General features: G+C 40.6%; 1 protein-coding gene across 10 annotated transcripts in view; it reads right to left on the bottom strand.

Annotated features, from left to right (window-relative positions):
• The window catches only part of brip1 (BRCA1 interacting helicase 1), a 151,024-nt gene that overhangs the window by 100,965 nt on the left and 28,645 nt on the right, over positions 1-21,414 (bottom strand). For all 10 annotated transcript variants that reach the window (XR_013647251.1, XR_002874397.2, XM_078929987.1 and 7 more), the window contains exons 13-16: positions 20,643-20,783; positions 18,839-19,000; positions 2,159-2,318; positions 1,877-1,998 (exon numbers count right to left, since the gene is read on the bottom strand). Coding sequence is in view for 8 of the 10 variants with exons in the window: in XM_078929987.1 (XP_078786113.1) it covers positions 1,877-1,998; positions 2,159-2,318; positions 18,839-19,000; positions 20,643-20,783 (585 nt within the window). In the remaining 2 variants the exon portion in view is untranslated. The remainder of the gene's footprint in view (positions 1-1,876; positions 1,999-2,158; positions 2,319-18,838; positions 19,001-20,642; positions 20,784-21,414) is intronic.

The raw sequence follows: 21,414 nt of genomic DNA, 5'->3' as shown, positions 1-21,414 counted from the left end.
GCTGTTTTTTTTGGGCCCCATCTTACCTCTAGATCAGATGTATTGGTGCATCAAGTTCAGTAAGACAGGCCTTTTGCCAGATGTGAGGTGACAAGATGAGAAGTTTGGTGTAAGGAGGGTTATGATGTGGGGTTATTTTTCAAGGGTTGGGCTTTGCCCCTTAGTTGCAATGAAAAGAATTCTGAATATACCAAGATATTTTGGAAAATTCCATGCAAAATGTCAGACAAATATTGGAGGACTAGCTGTTTGCATAAAGTTTGCAGAAGTTTTGGAGCTATAGGAGTATAAACGTGCAGAAGAGCTGTTTTAAAAAATGACAAAGATACTCCCAAAAACTTGTTTGGAATAAGGATCTGTTCTAGTGTAGAAGACAAAACTGTTGGATACCAGTAAAAATCGAGAAAATGTGTCATTCTGCCTCCCTGTGTGTGTGTCAGGTGGGAGAGGGGTTAACAGGTGCAGAAAACGCCTATTTTACATGCTCCAAACAAATGCCTGTATCTCCAAAAATATCTCAGACTTCACAATGACTGAACCATTGTAGGAATCACAACCCTTAGGGCTACAATCTGTGCTGGTATCATGTCTCAAGACTTAAATAAGCTCTTAAAATGGCAATTTTAACAAGATAAATCGTGTCTCTGCAACAAACAGTGGTCGAGTTACAGCAGTTTGTTCGGAAATTTTGTCTTAAAAAAGTCTGATTTCCCTCTAGCGATGATGTCACCCACTCTGGGTCTGCAAACCTTCCCCAATACACACCAATGTTAAAATCTGATGAGGGGTCAAAAATTGTCTGATTTCAAACAGCTGTAGTTCCCAAAATATTTGAAATATCCCAAAGAAAAGTAATATACCTGTATACCCCAATCCCTCCACTACATTTTAAAGTTTGAATGGTGTCTCTACTTGAAAAACTGTAGGAGGAGATCCATTTCAAAAACAAAGAAGTAGAAGCATCTTCTCCGTTTACTTCCATTATATTGGAAATTTAAACAACTTCAAAAATTAGAAAAACTGTTAACATTTGCAGAATTGTTTAAAGACAGCAAAAACATCAACAAATAGCAAAACAAATGCACGTTTGAATTTTTTTGAATAGTATAAAGTTTGCTGAAGTTAGATTTGAAGCAGAGTTGCAGCAGAGCCTTCCCCATGTATTTTTATGGCAAAAGTTGCAGCAATTTTGTTAAATTGCAGAAACACCATGAGCTGCACAAGAAATTGCAGAAGTCAGCAATAATATCCTTAATTTACAGAACAGTTTGATACTGGAATGGCAGAATTTGGGCAAAAAATACAGAAGATATGCACAGACAACATAAGGAAAAAAGAAAATAAGAACAAAAAAATAATATCAGAGATGTTTTTTTGTTTGATGACAAAATGCTATCAAACTAATAAAAGAGAAGAACAATAGTTTAATTGGATTACACACATCCAATTTCTAAATGACTCTTCACCAGAAAGCAAGGAAGATCCATCATGACATGATTGATACTAGTTTGGTACGGATAATCTTACATCACCTTCGGTCTAGTCCTGCCTCAATTTAATAGAACAAGTTTGGGTTATATTAAAGACAAATCTATAAGCAAGGCCTTCTGATCTAACATCAGAGACTGACCTTACTAATAAGCATTTCCACAAACACTCCTGAACCTGAGGGAAAGACTTCCAGAAGACTTGAAGCTGTTAAAATTGCAAATAGTGCTTACCAACCTTATGGATCATGAAACTGTTTAATACAAATCATTTTTTCAATATGAACACGCTTTTTTAGCAGCACTAAAATTGTTGACTTTAAACAACTTCCAGTGGAACCCTCAGCTGAGTGTTAGGGAAGGAGGAGTTTATGTAGAACGTTACTTGCCTGCAGGTCCTTGATGTTCGGGAAGGGAATTCCAATGGTCACTACTGCTCTGGCATTGTCATCTGTAAAGTCAAGCCCTTCACTGACTTTTCCCCTGCAGACAGCAATGAGCAGGGCACCATCTGCAACAAAGAAACAATGCTATACTTACATGTATGATGACAAAAAAAACAAGAACGATTCATCGAAACTCCCTCAACTTCACTGCAATGCACCTATAAAATATCATACATATAAAATATCATGGAAGAAGCTCAGTCCAGTGAAGTTTAGCTTACTCACCTCTTTCATCACAGCATTTGATGGCATCGTAATAGGTCTGAAGCAGCTCGTCAAAATCCCCCTTGGCGCCGCCGCGAGGCTCGGTGATCACAGTCTTCTGCTGTTCTAGCTTCTCCCATAGACCTGTGTTGCTCCATCGGTCTCTCAGCTTGTCAAGCAACTGAAGAAGACACCATGCTATTAATACACACGTACCGGTTTTTAAAAAGCTAAAGTATAACATGAGAACAACTAAGAATCACTGCAATGCCATTAAAACATTAACAGATAGTCATTTGGGGAGTTGTAGCATATGACATACGACAGTTATCACATTAATCTGAGTCCAACATTGCTTGTAGGCGGATATTAACTTTATATGGAATTAAAGAAAAAGAGAGGTGCAAGTGAGTGATGTTGTGAGGTAAGAAAAACAGAAAACAGCTACAACAACATTGCAACATATTACACAACAGTGAAATATATCACAAAACTCACGGTTCAGACAGAATTGACAACTTTTCATTCTTTCACTGCATTCCTTACTGCTCTTCCCACATGAGCTGGGAGCTGCAGGTTAACACACTTTTGGCCAAACGTCAAGCAGCAACTTTGACACATATTAAAGCAAAGACGGTGTACATGAATTGCATTTGGTGTGAACTGACACAACTGATTTAAATGATGCACGTATGGGGTGGAGCACAGTGTACCGAACACCGTGGCTAGTGATCCAATGGATCTGTGATTCACTTGCACCCCTACATTTTGAAAATATACATTTGAACCTTTTTTTCAAAAGCGCAACTTAAATTTGAAGTGATTTATACATGTTTTCTTCTTTATTGTGCATATTTTGGCTTCTGCGTCTTACACTCTGGTGCGACTAATCCACAAGTTTTGTTGGCAGTTTTCTTGCACTTTGAGGGCTTTCCGTTTTTAAAATTTGGAAGTTAATGTTGAGTGGCTCAGACTTCTTTTGTAAACTGAATCTGTTGTACCATTGTCAACATTAAAATTGAATTGGTTAGTTCGAAAGGGGCCCAAGTCCAAGAGGTTTGGTTTTCCAGGAAATGATTTTAATTGCATAGCTTAAAGGGAGGCTACACCAAATGATTAATACTTTACCCAGATTTAGCACCAGTTCATAGCTTACAAATGCTATAATATGAAGCACCTCACTTTTATCATTTCAGAGGACTAGCAAGCTAAAGGCTCTGGACTTGGGCCCTTCTTGAGTTAAACAGGGGCGCTGCCATAATGGATAACTAGTGCTGCCATCTATGGGATAAGGCTAAACCCATGCAAGAGAGACCCAAGTCCAAGGATTTTGCATTAATGCATTTTAAATGTCAAGTATAGTCAATACATTATAACGGACTTGGGACGTTTTTGCACATAATCAGATATCTTTACCCTTGAAGACCATAGAACATATAATCTCTATTTTGAAAAATTGTGGACTTCGGCCCTTTTTTAACTAACCGGTTCAATTGTTTAACTGAGACGGAATAAAATTATATAATTTTCAGAATGATGAAGCTCTGTTGGGTCCACTAACTTGCTACAACTAATAAACAAACAAACCAATGTAGTGATGCACGATAATGACTTTTTACAACCGATACCAGATATTTTCCTGCCTCTTGTAGCCGATACCGATACTCAACCGATTTATTTTTTATACTTAAGAAAAAAATATTAGTGAGTACATTGTAACAGCGAATGTATGTATGTATATATGTATTCAACAAATTGGCAGAACTAGTTTTACCTGCAAAGAAATAGAACAGATTGTACAAACACTTTATTAGCCTTTCCAGTCTGTCATACATCTGTGAACAGAGAAAGTGCATTTCAATGGTCAGAACAAATACTCAGACTTTAACTGAAATAGCAATGTAACAAGTACATTTTTAAATAATGCCTGATATAATAACCTGCAAAGGAAATAGTTTACAGAAATCTTAAAGTGCAAAAATATTGTTTCGTTTGAAACTGAAGGGCAGAATAATAACTATCAAGTTTTTAACTGAAGTGCAAAATAAATGGTTGCTCATAGAAAATAAACTTTTCAAAAGCATTCAAGCATTTTACAAACCAGAATGACAAAATGAAATAAACCACCACAATGACATTTCATTTCTTGTTTTTAACTGTGGTTGGATCAACGGGACATTTTTTCCTGACAGCAAGTAGCATCCCTGCTTTCTGACAGGTTAGATCAGGGGTGGGCAATTATTTTAACGCGCAGACCACATTGGGTTCTAAAATTCGATAGAAGGCCCGGACCATCTGCAGATGTGTTGAGTGAGAATGATATAACATGGAATGTAGATGAAAACATTTGGATTGAAAATTATATTCTAAAACAGAATATTCTAGAGTTGTTGGTTTAAAACCTTTGTTCCCATCTTAGATTAATTTTTTATTATGAAGCCCTTTGGTACCTTCAAGGAGTTGCAAAATGCTATTTGAATAAAGTTTCAATCATTCATGATCCTTTTATTAAAATAAATAACATTATTTATGAAATAAAACAAACAACACCCTATGATTTTCAAAGGAAAAAATTCAGGAAAAATATACTGATACATAAAAAAAAAAATCAATAAATAGTGGATCCTCTCCTGTCATAATTCTGCTGAGACTTTGAGGGCTGCAGCTTCTCATGTCTCACAGTTTGTGCAGCTGCACTGTGTCCTGCCCGTCTGTTTCTCATCCAGTAATTATAAAAAGCAAATCTCTATGTTTTCTGCTGCAGCTAAGCATATATCTGCGTTACCTTTTCACCAGTACAGAGTTCCCTCGTTTATTGCAGGAGTTACGTTCAAAAATAACCGTGATTGTTGAAATCCACGGTAGTCTGATTAGAGACGTTTATGGCAGTAAAACTCCTCACTGCAGAGTTTCTACACTTTTCTCACACACACATGAACATTTTCACCCTACTCTCTTGTTTAAATTCTCAAACCTTCATAGAAATGAGGTCCAGGATCTTAGAATGAAAACAAAGATCTAATTGATCACAGATTTCTGATCTGAAGAGCTCCGCGTTTTGGTTCAGGGGACACACCACGGAAGGTGAAGATTGATTGACAAGGTCTCCAGCCAATCAGGACACAGAACAGAGTACACTGTATAAGGAAAGCAGCATAATCGCTCTAAAAGAATGTGCTAAACCGGGAAAAGATGAACTGCGACGTAGAAAGGGAAGACTGTCTTCTGTTTGACAGAGATTTTTAGAGGGTTTCAGATCGGGACAGCGACAGCAGAAGGGGGGAATAAAATGTCACGTCTTGATCGTGTGGCCAGATCTAAAAAAATAAATAAACATGGGTCTCTGATATTGTTCAGTGGGCCGGACCAAACATGGAGGCCGGATCCAGCCGTAGTTTGCCCAGACCTGGGTTAGATGTTGATTTTTTTCATCCAGCACATTTGCAGCAGAAGAAAAAAACTATCAATGCTAGTGCAGGGCGCTGACAGATATTTCCATGCAAGCCCTGCAGTTTGTTTGTGTTTTCCAGAATGAGCGCTAGCGCCTAGACAGCCGCTTCATATTCTTTCCACACTGGTGACTTTTGAATAGCTTGTGAGATTTGTGGTGTTAAAGCTCTACCTTTTTTCCCTCTTTGTGACACTTCTGTTGAACAAATTTAGCAATCAGCGAGTGAGTCGTTGGTCTCAGACACGGTAAAATAAGCCCACATGGGTGAGAGCTGCGCCATGTTGCAGACAGAGGTCTATAGAGCAGGCGCTGAGAGGTGACGTCACTAACACGCTACAGAAGCTTGCAGGATGGGGGGTGAGCAGACACCTTGTAAGTAAATACAGAGTGGTGAGGAAGTGACGACAGTTTAAGCTTTTAGTCATCGGTCCATTTTATCTACAACATTTTTTCTTATCAGAATTTTCGGCATGACGTAATATTGTCCATTATCGACCGATAACTATCGGCATCCAATATCGGCATACAATGGTGCAACACCGGTGCACCACAGGGAACTGTACTATCGCGTTTTCTATACACACTCTACACTACTGACTTTAATTATGCATCTGGTAAATGGCTTATACTTATAAAGCGCTTTCTACCTTCTTTCGAAGGCCCAAAGCGCTTTTCAGGCACAGACCCATTCACCCAGTCACACACACATTCACACACTGGTGGCAGCTCCAATGCTGAACACAGGCGCCAACCTACCACCAGAGGCAAGGTGGGGTTCAGTGTCTTGCCCAAGGTCACTTCGACTCATGGGCGTGCAAGGCGGGAATCGAACCTGCAATATTACGATCATGGGTACGCCCTACCGCTGCACCACGGCCGCCCATCTGCAGCTTGGTAAATGGTAAATGGCGCATACTTATATAGCGCTTTCTACCTTCTTACGAAGGCCCAAAGCGCTTTACAGTCACAGTCCCATTCACCCAGTCACGCACACATTCACACACACATTCACACACTGGCGGCGGCTCCTTGTCATGTCCAGAAATATTTGGACGACACTGCTATTGTGGCGTGTGTAAAGGGAGGGGGTGAGAGTGAGTACAGGGAGCTCATCACCAGATTCACCTCCTGGAGCAGGGACAATGGTCTTGTGCTGAACACCTCAAAGACCAAGGAGATGATCATTGACTTTAGTAGGAAGCCCTCCCACCAACCAGTGATCATCGATGGAGGGAGAATCAAGGTGGTTGACTCCTATAAGTACTTGGGTGTGCACCTTGACCACAAACTGGACTGGACAGAGCAGGCTCAGGCTCTGTATCAGAAAGGACAGAGTAGGCTGTTCTTCCTGAGAAAGCTAAGGTCCTTTGATGTGTGTACCGACATGTTGCTCCTCTTCTATCAGTCGGTTGTGGCTAGTGCTGTCTTCTATGGGGTTGTATGCTGGGGTGGCAGTATGACCACAAGGGATTGCAACCGATTGGACAGACTGATCGGGAGGAGGGTGTACTCCGTGGGATCTGTGCTGCAGAAGAGGAAGATGACTCAGAGCATCCTGGACAATCCCAGACATCCCTTGCACAACACGATGTCTGGACAGAAGAGCACACGGAGTAAGTAATAGGCTCCTTTCACTGCACTGCAGGACAGAGCGCTTTAAGAACTCATTTGTCCCTTCAGCGATCTATCTAGCTATCTATCTAGCAATCTATCTAGCATCGTGTAACCCTAAAGCAACGTACATAAAAAAAGCTTCTGAAACCAGAATATACATAGGTTGGATTTTTTTAACATGAGGGTCAATAGGAGATTCCTTCTTGTTGAAATCTGGGGGGGGGGGGGGGGGGGGGGGATGTTGCTCAGTTCCAAAAAGAAAAAAAAAACCTGTAAGATCCAAGTTTCCCAAAATTAAATGGTTTGCCAGTCAAACTGCACATACAGCAGTGTTGTCCAACCCTAGTCCTCAAGATTTCTGTTTGTTTTCCATCTACTCCTGCCCTTTATTTTCTACTGGTGGGACACACCTGATTCAGGTAAACAGCAACAGGTGGGGCAGGTATTTGAAGACAGGGATGAGACGACCCTGAAAGAAAAAGTGAATTTTTGCTTGCACCAATAACACCCATTGATCAATCTATCATTATGTATCCCCATAACAAAATAGATTCAATCTAGTTTCAAGTATAATGAACATTTCCACAAGAGATATTGTTGGGTTGTAGAAAAACTAAAAATGATTATTGGACATGATAACCAATGAAGCATGTTTTTGGACTGTGGGAGGAGAGAACCCAGAGAACCCGGTTCATACAAAATTCAGGATTTGAACCATGGCCTTCTCGCTGAGAGGCGAGCATGCTAACCACTGCACCACCATGCAGCCCTTCTCCATGTTTTACTGTGTCACAAGCTGTTATATATGAATGAAAGCCTCAGAGTAAAGATCTGTTTGGCCTTTAGGTGCCCAACAGTCTGCTATAGTATTCAGAAGCAGTGAGTGAAGTTCACATAAGATTCAAAGATTAAAAAACATATTCACAAAAGGTCATTAAGGTAATTATCAGCTTTATTAGTAATTATTAGCATGATTTCAGTAATTACATACTAATGTGCCCTTTCCTGGTTTTGTTAGGCCTGCTTAATTATGTTGTATTTGACAAACTGACTGATAAAGTCCAATAATGAAAAGTTTGTAAGTTAGCACCTTTGGGGGAATGTAAGCGAAAAAGCAGACCTGTGACAAACACATACATCATGTAAGAATAGCAAGATTAAGACAGACCTGCAAAAAGTAGCATTTAGCCACCCATGTTTCCTCCCATGTCCTTAACAGCTTGGATTTCTTTTCTTGACTTGCACTTGGCAGAAAGCAGATGTGTTTAAACCTCCTCTGCAGTAAAATCACTGTTGCTCTAGTATTGTTGGTGCAAAAAGTCAGCAGCTCTCAGGGGAGGCACATTGATCTAAAAGCCCACATCCTAGCATGGCCTCACTCGTGTCTGTGCTGGGCGAATTATATCCTTGAATAAGCATGGCTTCACAATCAACAATAAGCTTCACTGGCTTGGAAATGTGTTAGAGGGGTCAAATAAAAGTTCCTCTCATATTCAGCATAAAACTTCTCAACAGGCCAGGAGTGACAAGCAGGAAAGCCTGAACCAGATTCAGGTGAGGCCTCCAGATAAAAAGAGAAGTGCAGCGTACAACAGGATTATAAACTTACCGTGTTTGCCCACACGCACAGCCAACTAAGCGCCGAACAGCGGGTTAAGAGCGGACCCTGGCACAGAGCAAATAAAGGAAAGCTCTTTTTGCCTGCTAGTGTTATTACCTCACAGTGGTGAAATGAGGCATGGGGAAAAAATGTCATCATGATGGTGTCTCTTAAAGCAAGTGAGGTCAGGAAGTTTTCATGAATAATACATGACACATTCAATAAATATGCAGTGTTACATTGACAAGGACCCCCCTTTACTTATGTCTTCAACTCGGCAAACTGTTTGCCTCGCAATTGCTTTCCACAGCAATCTCGAGCTGGAGATGAATAATTCATAAATGTTCTTTAGGCAGATCTACCACTAAACAAAACAGCCATTATCTGCCAGACTGCGCTTGGACAGGAACTGTTTCCAAAAGAGGATAGGGATGGCAACAAAAGGCTTTCACTGAGGGAGCCGGTGGGACGTGGAGGTTTAAGCAAATGTGTTCCAGTGTTTTGGACTCAAAACAAGAAAAAGGCCATGTTTGTAGGCTAACAAGAAACTGCAATAAATGCCTTAGAAAGTACAGGTAAGTTCAGGTGCAATTTAAGTCTGTGACACACACATACCTGCTACTGAGGTAGGCCACTAAGCGTTGTCACAGTTTGTTGATATTACAAAACCCAACCATCCAATCGCCTTCAAAACCTTCCTCTCTGTGATTGTGAATCTCCGTATATCGTTTAAATGGGCTTTAGGCTTTTGAACTAGCAATTTCCAAGATGATCATCATAATGTTTCTGGAAACAAAGCACATCCACAACAAATGTAGAGCATTTCTGAAGACACATCATTTCACAAAGGGGATCCAAACATGGTGATGCAAAACGAGCAGCCATCAGCCTCATCTATGCAGCTGGACAGTATTCAAGATGGCTGACTTTTTTTCTGGAGATAGGCTTTCTGCACTTTCTTAAAAAACAGTCTTATGTCTGAAATATTGCAATTTCTTCAGATTAGGTTTTCCAACTAGTTGTCATAACTACATCTTCTTTTGTCTTCAACCTTCTTTGAAGTCGGTCGCAGGGCCACAATCACACACCCATGCACACTCACATTCACACCTATGGACAATTTAGAGTAACCAATTAAGCATGTTCTTGGACGGTGGGAGGAAGCCGGGGTCACTAGAGAAAACCCATGCGTGCACGGGGAGAACATGCAAACTCCACACAGAAAAGTCCCCCATTGATGTTCTGGTTCAGGTCCGCCAGCTGGGACCTGAACCAGGGGCCTTCTTGCTGTGAGACACTGCGCCACCGTGCAGCATAAGTGTCCTGTGAGCTGTTAGTTTTAAACAACACAATGGGGACAACAGTGTCTGAACAATTTTTTTTGAAAAAATTAAGAAAGACTTCTTCTGATGTATATCAGCAAGCTAACGAGACTTTAGGGCATAAATATCAGGTCTAGTTCTTATTGCTTTGAAGAGATGGAGCTACTGTCATTTAAAAGTGTGTTCATCCATTGCAGGCCACTTTCAGACATTAACAAGAGATTTTACAGCAGACTAGTTATGAAGCCCATGCAACATGAATAGAATGAGCAGTATTTAGCACATAAGAGGGCACAAAAAGTGTGAATAATTCATTGACCTTTCTAGGCATGGAAGGTGCAATGATTTGCCAGTGACACTGTAAAATGGGCCAGACCTCTCCACCAACTGGGGCACAGTGGGGAAACAACTAGTCAAAGCAGTGACCTGTAGTATTTCTTGCACTTCTACGCCTCCTTTCTTTCTTTTCTACCACATATTTCAGCTCCTCTGCATCCGGGCTCACTCTAACTCCTTCAGAGTGTCCCTGGTGTCAGTGAGCTGTGTGGCGACACATCGCAGCTTCTCCAGTGCCTGCTAAATTATGAACGGGGTTTCGAGGCGATGGCATTAATGAAACATGCAGCCAGAGCCGCATTTCGCAGCGGCAAAGGGAGACGTGTTGTTGCAGTTTAAATTATTCAGCCCCTAAATATCACAGCAACCATCACGCCACGACTGGTGGCAAGAAGCCACCTGCCACCTCCGTCCTGCCACCCTTCCCTTGTCATCAGCTCTACACAGGTGGAGAAAGCACAAGGCTTCAGAAAAACACCACCTTCCATGCCTATAAGGCTACTGCCCCAAATATTAAAAAAAAACAATTTGTCTCAAAAATTAAGCTCAGAAATACAAATTGTACTATGCAAGAAACCAGAAGGTTTACCCTGACATTGGTTCACATGTAGTAATACAACTAATTTGGTTTATAGTTGTGCATGTTTATGGATATTTCTACTAAGTCTGCACCGTACTGTAAAAGGATAAAGTCATGTAATATGTAAACTATTCCTTCATCACTAGTCTATTAGTTAGGCGGGTGAAAAAAAGCTGCTGTTGCTAAAAAAACCAAAACGTTCACAAATTTACAGAAATCCTTACAACATCTAAACAGTTAAGGAAGACCCTGGAATGAGGCGTACCTTCATGCAAAAGTTAATGCAATGTACTGTACATTCTATAAAAATGAAGTCTCAATAGAAGTTTTATGTTTGGAAATATCTACTCAGTTAAATATTCCAAAGTAACAGTGGAAGGTGGTTTTATAATAAAATGGAAGTGACTGAGGACGAGACCAAATAAACATGAGCGAGGTCAGAGACTCTAAGGCGCTTAGTGGGCAAAGATTGTCAAGAATAGAGTCAAGAGCTTCATGGAAAAGGTTTGCATCCAGGCCAAACATCACTAACTGCAAAGCACAGTAAATAAAGAGTTGAAAAGCACACTGCCTCTGGAGCAGAGAAGACGCCTTTACAACTTAGCTGAGCTTAGAAAACACTCTGAAGGCTTCTGCATTACAAAAGATTTTGAACAGTTTCAATTCTCTTTAACTTTGTGGAATGGGTGGAACATTACGGAGCTACCATCCTGCTCCACCATAAGAGAATAACCACCAGAGAACAAAGAAAATATCCCCCACACCATGACATTACCACCGCCAGCCTGAACCGTTGATACAAGGCAGGACTGATCTATGTTTTCTTGTTATTGGTGCCAAATTCTGACCCTACCAGAAGATTGTCGTAGCAGAAATGAAGTCTCATCAGACCAGACAACGTTTTTCAAATCATTCTATTGTCCAGTTTTGGTGAGTCTGTGTGAGTTGTAGCCTCAGTTTCCTGTTCTTAGTTGACAGGAGTGGCACCCAGTGTGTTCTTCTGCTGCTGTAGCCAACCTGCTTCAAGGTTGGATGTGTTGTGCGTTCAGAGATGCTCTTCTGCAGACCTCGGTTGTAACCAATGGTTCTTTGAGTCACTGTTGCCTTTCTATCAGCTGGAACCAGTCTGACCATTCTCCTCTGACCTCTGGCATCAACAAGGCCACAGAACTTCTGCTCACTGGATATTTTCTCCTTTATGGATCATTGTCTGTTAACTCTACAGATGGCTGTGGGTGAAAATCCCAGTAGTTCAGCAGTTTTTCACCATGACACATTCAAAGTCACTTCAATCCCCTTTCTTCCTCATTCTGATGCTCGGTTTGAACTGCAGCAGATCATCTTGACCATGTCTACGAGGTTAAAACGCATTGAGTTGCTGCCATGTGATTAGCTGATTGGAAATTTGTGTTAACGAGTAGTTGAACAGGTCATAAAGTGGCCCTCATCTGAGCTGATATCTGACTCAAAACTATATGGCTGGATGTTGCTCACAATATTGCTGCACCGCTAATGTTAGCTTGTGGGTGTAAAGGGGGAGACCATGTAGACAAAGGATGATGGGAAGGCTTACTCTGCGCACCAACAGTCCCAATCACTAATCAGAGGTTTATTTCTGATTAAGTACTGCAGCTCTACAGAAACTATGTCCTTGAAAACAGCACAGGTTTTTTTTTCGCCAAAAACGGCATATATACACACACAAATCTTTGGTTGTATATAGTTGCGTAGCTCACTACGAATGGGTACACAGTGGTGGGACATGTGGAGGCGGAGGGGATTAAGACAGTTCTAAAGGCAAAAGGGGGTCCAACATGGTCCAACATGACTTGCAATATATGAAAAAAATAGAGAGAGAAAAAACTAATACATAATTTCCGTTTCACTGCAACAGTTTTATTTAAATAAATGTGAAGATGTCTTCAAATATACTCAAAAAGACCTTCGTCTACATATGAGGGGGGCATCTAACATGAAAGGTGTGAGGGAGACGGAGACGGAGAGGGCTCTATTTAAATACTTTTGGGCTGCAATGAATTGGATTTTGATGTGTAAACATTTAAAGTTACCCATTTATCCCAGATTACATTTTCAATGCGTATTACATGCACGCCTTGCCCCCTTAACTGTTTAAAGTACTGGTAGAGGTCCATTATTCTGAGCTATTTTGTTTCCCCGTTTGAAAGCTTGACACTTCATTGGGCTAATTTGCACAGGTTACAAAAGAATGACTCAGATGTTTAGTCTTTAACATGTGGTGTTAAAGACTTTAAAGTCCTCCAAAAGGCACCAGTTCAGTCTAACAGCAGTAACCTGAAGTTTCCACTGTTAAAACTCAAGTAAAATATCAGCTCTGCTTTAACACATCAGCAGTGGCATGCTAAACTGGGCAAGCTGACCCGTGAGTTTAATGCGCCCCTTAACGGAGAGTGAGTCTTGCTGTGAGACAGCAGTGCTGTGTGACCGGAGCTTCGTGTCCTGCCAGGCGCCTGTGCGTGCCGCACACTGGCCTGCGTTCACCTTGCATTCCAGTAGAGCTTTGATTTGACACGAGCTCAGCAGAGCCCAGGCGCCAGTGCTGGCTGTGTCTTCACACAGACAGTGAGGCGACATCACCTAATGGCTCTTATTGCAATCTCCTAAAAGCATCTTGTGTTCCCCACCATCTTTGTGTCTCTTTTGAAACCCTGCTTTTTGTAATAAACCATCAGATCCTGTTGACAGTGAAATGCTTGTGTTTTCTTTTGCTGACTGAGAGCAGACAGCAGAGTCGGCTGTGGTTTTATTGAGCATTAAACAGGGCACTGTTAAGACTACAGGAACATTGAGATGAGACGAGGGCTTTTAGAAACTGACCATGGTTAGAAGGACACTTTGTATGTATTATGCATCTTTCTTTCTGAGTTTGCAAGTCTCAGTTCTCATAAATACCTGCTCCAAAGAAAACACTAAATCTCACAATCTACAAAACTGGGATAATCCAGACAAAATGTCAACCTCTGCGTTTGTTTGTTTGTTTGTTTGTTTGTTTGTTTGTGTGTGAGTGTGAGGAAAGTGGGGACACCTCTCTGACCCTACAAGACAATTCACCTTACTGACCTTTCTGTCTGTTTAAGGTGCCGATAGGCATCACTGCACGAGGATGTCTTGATATGACTTATCCTCTCCATGTTCCCTACACACCAACACAAACGCACAGATCACACGGCAGACGGGACTCAGTGGCACCAAGGGGCCCCCATGGACTCCAATTAATACCCAGCCCTTCATATCCCGCTCATCTCCTTATCTTTAAGAGCTGCCTGCAGATTAAATATTTATGCTTCTGCATAGACAGAGAGAAGACTCCTACGTGCCTATCAATAATAAAAAAACATCCCACAGCTCACAGTTGCTGCTTGGCTGGCATCACAGGCGTACAAGAGGGAAAGTAAAACGAGAAAACCACAAGGTTCAGAGTCTTAGCTTTCCCTCGAACTTCACGTGGCTGTTTTTAACAACCCAGAAATCAAACCAGCAACCACTGGAGGAGAGATACTGAAATGCTAGTTTACTCTGAGACAAAAAGACACGCTGAAGGCGAAAACTAAAACGGCCAAAGGCAAAACATAAAGGTTTCAGTGTTAACTCAAGGCAGCAGAAGTCTGATACCTGACTTTATATCACCTGAAGACTTCTTGAAGACTTCCATGAAGTGTTACGTTATCCCTCATTACTTATATTTAATTCAGAAAGAGCTATCGGATCACTTTGAGAATACCAGTTAAATAAAAGAGCATGTCATCTGCAAACAAGTTCTGCAAAGCTGCAGAGGGCAAGAAGATTTGTTGTAAAAAATGGGATTTTTCACTAACGGAACTTGGAAACTGTAAGTATCTGTGGCGAAATGAACAGAACTTTAAGACGGCACAAAACAATCAACGTAATATTAGACTGAAATCATCTGACAATGTGAAAGAGATGACAATAGCATCGTTTAGAAATGGAAAAAGTCTGCTTTGTTCATAACTCACATGCATTACTATGGACCATGTGTCAGGTGCGTTAAATGATCACTTATAACATGTGGACAAACACACACAATGACATACATATGAAATCCACTTGGCCCTAAGTAAGCTAATGTGACAACTGAGCTGCAGCGGTCATCAATTATTAATGAGCAAAAATGCATAACAAACAAAGGGGGACAAAGTGTCTGTGAGTTTGCTCTCTGAAGTGCCCTCATTAACTGAAAGAGAATACAGTTCTGTGAGGACGACACCATTTAACAAGCTCCTGACAAATGCCTCAATTGATTAGCAAGGATCTCCTATGGTGTGTGATGCTGAAGCTCATGTCAGCTAAAGGACTTGAAAAATGGTTGCTGTCTTTGCATGGTAGACTGTAGTATGGTGTACAAATGCAGTCAAACAGCAAACACACTCAGAGGCCTCTGACCTGTGGCCCTTGCTTCTCTCTCTGGTAATAAGTGGAATCAATACTGATGCATCCTGCTGATATATCAACACAATGTAATGAAACTCTGGTATTACGTAGAGGACAGAATCAAATGCAGAAATGTTACAAAGTTAACCTGGGTGAATCTCTCATTTCTCTTTTTTTTTTTATGGGGTCGTATTGCAAAAAGCAAAAGTCTTTGCATGTATAACTGAACCTCATCTCTTCCCGTCATGGTCACTCTGGTGCTTCATCTCTTTGCTTATCTGTGGACTACTCCACAAATGCCAACTATTGTGTGTCACATCAATGGTGATTTATAATCATCATGTTTCTTCTCAGGATTTTATTCCTTTTATTGAATTAAGGCACATTTCTTGGCATAAGCTGACACAATCATTACTTTAGGGTGAACTGACAGACCAAAACCCTTGAGGAGTGGATTGGCTTTATCAAACACTTTTGTTGTGAAAAAAAAGCCTTTCTGTGCCTTTTCTGTGACAGCGGAGGCACCACTCTGTTCTGCCCATTGAACTGGACCGAGCGAGTGTGACGTCACGTCACCCATTGAAAACTCTTCAACCGAATCACACCACATAAATCCAGCTGATTCCGCAGATGATGAAAAAAGCAGTTTTGCGCTGACATGCGACACATTTTCTCTGTGTCAGAATCAGCTGATTCATTGTGATCGCATTAACGGTCAAACATTTATGGTATGTCAAAGAGCGTGTGTTCATTAAATGTGGCTGGTAACAGCTCTGCTGTCAAAGGGTTTTGTGGCCTAAAAAGGGTCTACAGAGGGGCAAAAAAGTAATAGTCATCCACCAATTATGCAAGTTCTCCAACTTCAAAAGATGAGAGGTCTGTAATTTTCCTCATAGGTATATCTCAACTATGAGAGATAAAACGAGAGAAAAATTGCAGAAAATCACAAGTATTTATTTGTAAATTATGGTGGGAAATAAGTATTTGGTCAATAACAAAAAGTTCAACTCAGTACTTTGATATATACTGTTGCTGGTATTTTGGCCCATTCCTCCATGCAGATCTCCTCTAGAGCAGTGATGTTTTGGGGCTGTTGCTGGGCAACACGGACTTTCAACTGCTTCCAGAGATTTTCTATGGAGTTAAGATCCAGAGTCTGGCTAGGTCACTCCAAGACCTTGAAATGCTTCTTTCTAAGCCGCTCCTTCACTACCTGGGCAGTGCGTTTGGGATTGTTGCCATACTGAAAGACCCAGCCACGTTTTATCTTCAATGCCCTTGCTGATGGAAGGAGATTTTTACTGAAAATACATGGCAATACATTGCATTGTTAATTCTTTCCTTTTCACAGATCAGTCGTCCTGGTTCTTTAGCTGAAAAACAGCCCCTAAGCATGATTTGTTACTTTGGTCCCAGCTCTCTGCAGGTCATTCACTCGGTCCCCCCGTGTGGTTCTGGGATTTTTTTGCTCACCATTCTTGTGATCATTTTGACCCCAGATGGAGGCAGATTATCAGTGGTCTTGTATGTCTTTCATTTCCTAATAATTGCTCCCACAGGTGATTTCTTCACACCAAGCTGCTTAGCTATTGCAGATTCAGTCTTCCCAGCCTGGTGCAGGTCAACAATTTGGTTTCTGGTGTCCTTGGACAGCTCTTTGTTCTTGGTCATAGTGGAGTTTAAGGCCCGTACACACCGGGACGAATATTCGCCAGGCGTTATTCGCCAGCGTTTTTCGCCACGTTTTTTGTGTTCACACCCAGGCGATTTTCGCTGACGATGAGTGGAGTGAACATGCAATTTCATTCCCTGACATTAGATGGCGCTTAATGTAAAACAGAAATACTCCTGTACACAAGGTGGCGCTGCGCAACTTTACGCTTCTTAAAGTCGCTTTTCACTCAGAAGAAGAGAGCAAGTATTTACACGCTTGTCAGAATCAAACAAAGAAAATATGAATATTTCAAGCACCAGTAGCTCCAACTGGTGCTTGGTTCGGGGATGTTTTAGAATGTCCGTCATTATTGCTTCGCGGCTGTGTAGACGCTACTTGGCGTCTATCTTCTTCGCTGGTATGTGTGCTCAGCAAGGCAGTTTTGTGTTTGAGCGCCCCCAAGTTGTGTTTTACTGTAACTTCAGAAGCTCCAGACACGTGAGCAAAAGCGCCATTCTCATTGGTCGAGTAGATTTCGACGCGACGCGTCGAAAAAAAAAACGAACCCGAGGCTTATTTTTTTTTTGATGCTTTAACGCGTGGCGTTTTTTCGCGTCGGTGTGCACACTCTCGTTGGTGCCCTTTGTTTAGTCACGAGGCGTTAAACGTCGGCGAAAATCGCCAGCGAAATTCGTCCCGGTGTGAACAGGCCTTTAGAGTGTGACTGTTTGAGGTTGTGGACAGGTGTCTTTATAGAGAAAACCTGTTCACACAGGTAGCCTTAATGCAGGTAACCAGTGGAGAACAGACGATCATCTTACAGAAGAAGCTTACAGGTCTGTGAGAGCCAGAAATCTTACTTTTTTGAAGGTGACCAAATACTTATTTCCCACCATAATACAAATAAATTCTTTAAAAATCAGACGATGTGAACTTTTGTATTTCTTCTCTCATTTTGTCTCTCATAGTTGATCTACCCCCATGATGAAAATTACAGCCTTCTCTCATCTTTTTAAGTAGAACTTGAACTATTGGTGGATGACTAATTACTTTATTGTCCCACTACTCAATTTCCCTCCAGGGATCAATAAAGTCTTATCTTATCTTATCTGTATACCATGAAAAATCATATTTTATTGTTAAATCTTCACAAAAAACAACAACCCAAAAGCATTATTTTTACCTATTGATGCATTTCTCTAAACCTGATTTAGATCACTGCTACTTGAGAGACCATTCAATATTTATTTTTGGATGTCATGTTACTTTATCCTGTATTAACCCTTGTGCTATCCTTGGCACTTTAACATTGGGTGTTGGGTCATCTAGACCCACTAGACAGTGCTCTGAACCTTTATTCTTCAATGATTTGTGATCTTCACTGGTGTCCATGGATTACATGAAATCTTTCCACCTTTATCCACCTTTGTCCTGGTAGGGAGAACACATCAATGGAAGGGGGGGGTCATCTAAGATAGCACAAGAGTTATAGAGTTTTTTTTAATCATGTTATGTTTTATCTAGACTGCCAATATGCACTTTTTCCTAACCCTTTGAAAAAATAATTTCCCTGGTTACTGTTCTCTTAAAAAAGGTTAACCCATGTAAACACATTTTTGTTTTCCACACAATCTTTTGCCATTTGGAAAATGGCCTGAGGTGTCAACAGACTGCTCATGTTTTCTTATTTTTCAGTTTATTTTGTTGAATACTAACCTTGTATGATGGCAAAAAGCAGAGCACACCTTTGGCTATGACCTTGCAGATGTGGAGCAGCAGGTCGCCCACCTCATCCTGGAATGCATAGGTTTCAGTGTGCTGAAAGGTGGCACACAGTTTCTTTCCTTGAGGTCCAGCACCAACTGTTCCAACCCAAACCTAAAAGAGACAAAGTAAAAGCTAAAAAAAAAGGAGTTCACTTTGATTTGAAATAACTTTGGGTCCTTAGCAGAGGGGTTACACTTTTTTATAGGGCTGGTGTCACCAATCATTTTCAGAATCAATTCAAGCCTGAATCGATTCGATTTAGCACTTTTACACTGTTTACACATTTAGACATATTTGTATAGAAATGTAATAATAATCTATACATGTTTTAAAGATATTCGCAGTTCACGTAATGTAAAACTTATTAGTGAAATAATAAACCAATGAGATTGTTAAACCAACAGTGTTACACAAAAAGAGAAGCTCCAACAAAAATGTGCAGATCAATAACATTGTAACGGCTCTAAAATGATTCATATTACAAAATGAAATGTTCTGCCTCTCCTGGAGAGCGTTTCAATGTGGTCACTAGGTGGAGCACGCGCTATAGCATTACACTTTATTCCAGAATATTTGAGCAAAAAAAACGGTGCTTTAGACCACATATGGCTAATTAAAAAATTGTTTCCTTTAAAAACTTTAGAAAATGTATGCCTGTGAGTAAATAAAGCTGTTCATTTAGTCAGCAATGTATGTTTAGGTCGAACAAGCGCTAGCCGTCCTATGGGAAATTCCATTATATATACTCAAGTCCCCGGAAAAGTAAATGCATAAAAGATCGATCTCTACTTTTATGGATCGATGATTGATTTATTAAGCTTGAATCAATTCAGATCCATTAATCGATTTTATCAAGCCAGCCCCACATCTACTCAACAACAACACGTCTAATGTTGTCTTCAAGCCCCCCTATCCAATGAAAATGGTCTTTTTGGTGTGTTTTTTACATCTCCTTGTAGCATTTTTCTTGTGATAAAGGACATGTGTAAAATAATTTAAAATGTAAACTGTGTTTCTGTGTATTTCTTTATTCAGTTTATAGTGGATCAGGAGCAGATTAAAAAAACGTAGTTTAAAAAGTCTCTCAGTTTTGATCCAGCAACCGAAATGGTTGGGCCACAAGCTCCCTGCTCTGCTCCATTCTGATCATCCACTGTCAGACAAACAGATCCATGAACGTCTTTGTTTTTCTCATCTGAGCTGGAATCTGGATCAGAACTGTACGGCTGGAGCTCACCCTTTTTGTTTCACCACTAATACAAGGTTGGGGTTGTGAGGGGCTGCAAGACAGCGGGGGAGAGTATAAACTAAGGGATTATGGGATATCAGTGGAGGGTTATTTCCAGCTCAGAAGTACATTTCTGATAAACCTCTGTTGCTCTGCAGAAAATATGTCCTAGAAAACAACAGTTGTTTTGAAAAATTGGATTAAAATGTTCATAACCATAATTAAAAAGAGCACTAGGAACACTTTGACAATTGATAAAAACGTAATTGGAGTGGGACTTTAAACTTTAGGAGAACATGAGATACTGAAAGTGGATTATCAGCTTCTCTCTTCAGGCCTGAACATTTCTGCTATTTCATGGTTAGACGATGACATCCAGAGGACAAAAATGGAACTGCCACAAGAGGAAAAAAAAGTTGAAGCTTATGAGTCTTGTTGATGTCATATTACAGGTTTTCATGGATCCATTTTAAAATTTCATTCTCCCCCCCCCCCCAATATGAGTCATATTTTTATGTCAGGAACCTGGGATTTGTTGATGACGTGGTTGGCCTCAAGCTGAATGGAAAATTTCACCCCAAGTTCAGAGGAGAAGGATCCCATGGGCGACAGTGTTCCTGATGTCAACACAATGCTGCGCACTGAGCCACTCAGGTCAGAGAAAGCCTGGGAAGTACAAACAGGATGACATGGTCAAAATGTGTGCTGTCATGCAATACATTTTTTTGTCCGATTAATTTATCATGACCTGTAATTAATAAATGATCTGTTTTTAGCCAGAGTTATTTTCAACGTAATAATAGTTGTAAAAAGCCTCACTTTCAGATATCATCATTTAAATTCATGACATTGTGGTGCAAGAAAAGATCAATGTGCAACTAAAAAAAAATAACTAGCTTTATGAAGTTTTCCTAATAGAACAGACTACCAACTTTTGCTTTTACACATACAAGGTGTGAACAAAACACAAGAACTAAACATCAGGTCCAGAGTGCTAAAAAATTAGAATAACAAGATTTAAAAAAATAACGCGATAACTTGTCTGTAATCAATTAAGTGAGGGTTAATGGCGGACGGAGTGTGCGTTATCACTTTTTAAACACGCCGTGGAAGCCTGAACCGTCCGACGCGAAGATGAGGATGGTTGCTTCAGCGAAGTGCGTTAAAAAGTGATAATGCACATTTCGAAGGCCATTAACCCGCTTATACCATGGTCACTTAAAAAAGCAATACATAATTAACCAGGTTTTAGTCCTTAATTCTTGTTTTTTTTTTCGATTTGGATCGCTTTTCTCAC

Source organism: Oryzias latipes, chromosome 13 (assembly GCF_053564925.1).
Source record: "Oryzias latipes strain Hd-rR chromosome 13, Olatipes_Hd-rR_3.1".
Classification (NCBI taxonomy): domain Eukaryota; kingdom Metazoa; phylum Chordata; class Actinopteri; order Beloniformes; family Adrianichthyidae; genus Oryzias; species Oryzias latipes.
This window is presented reverse-complemented; position numbering and strand designations above follow the sequence as displayed.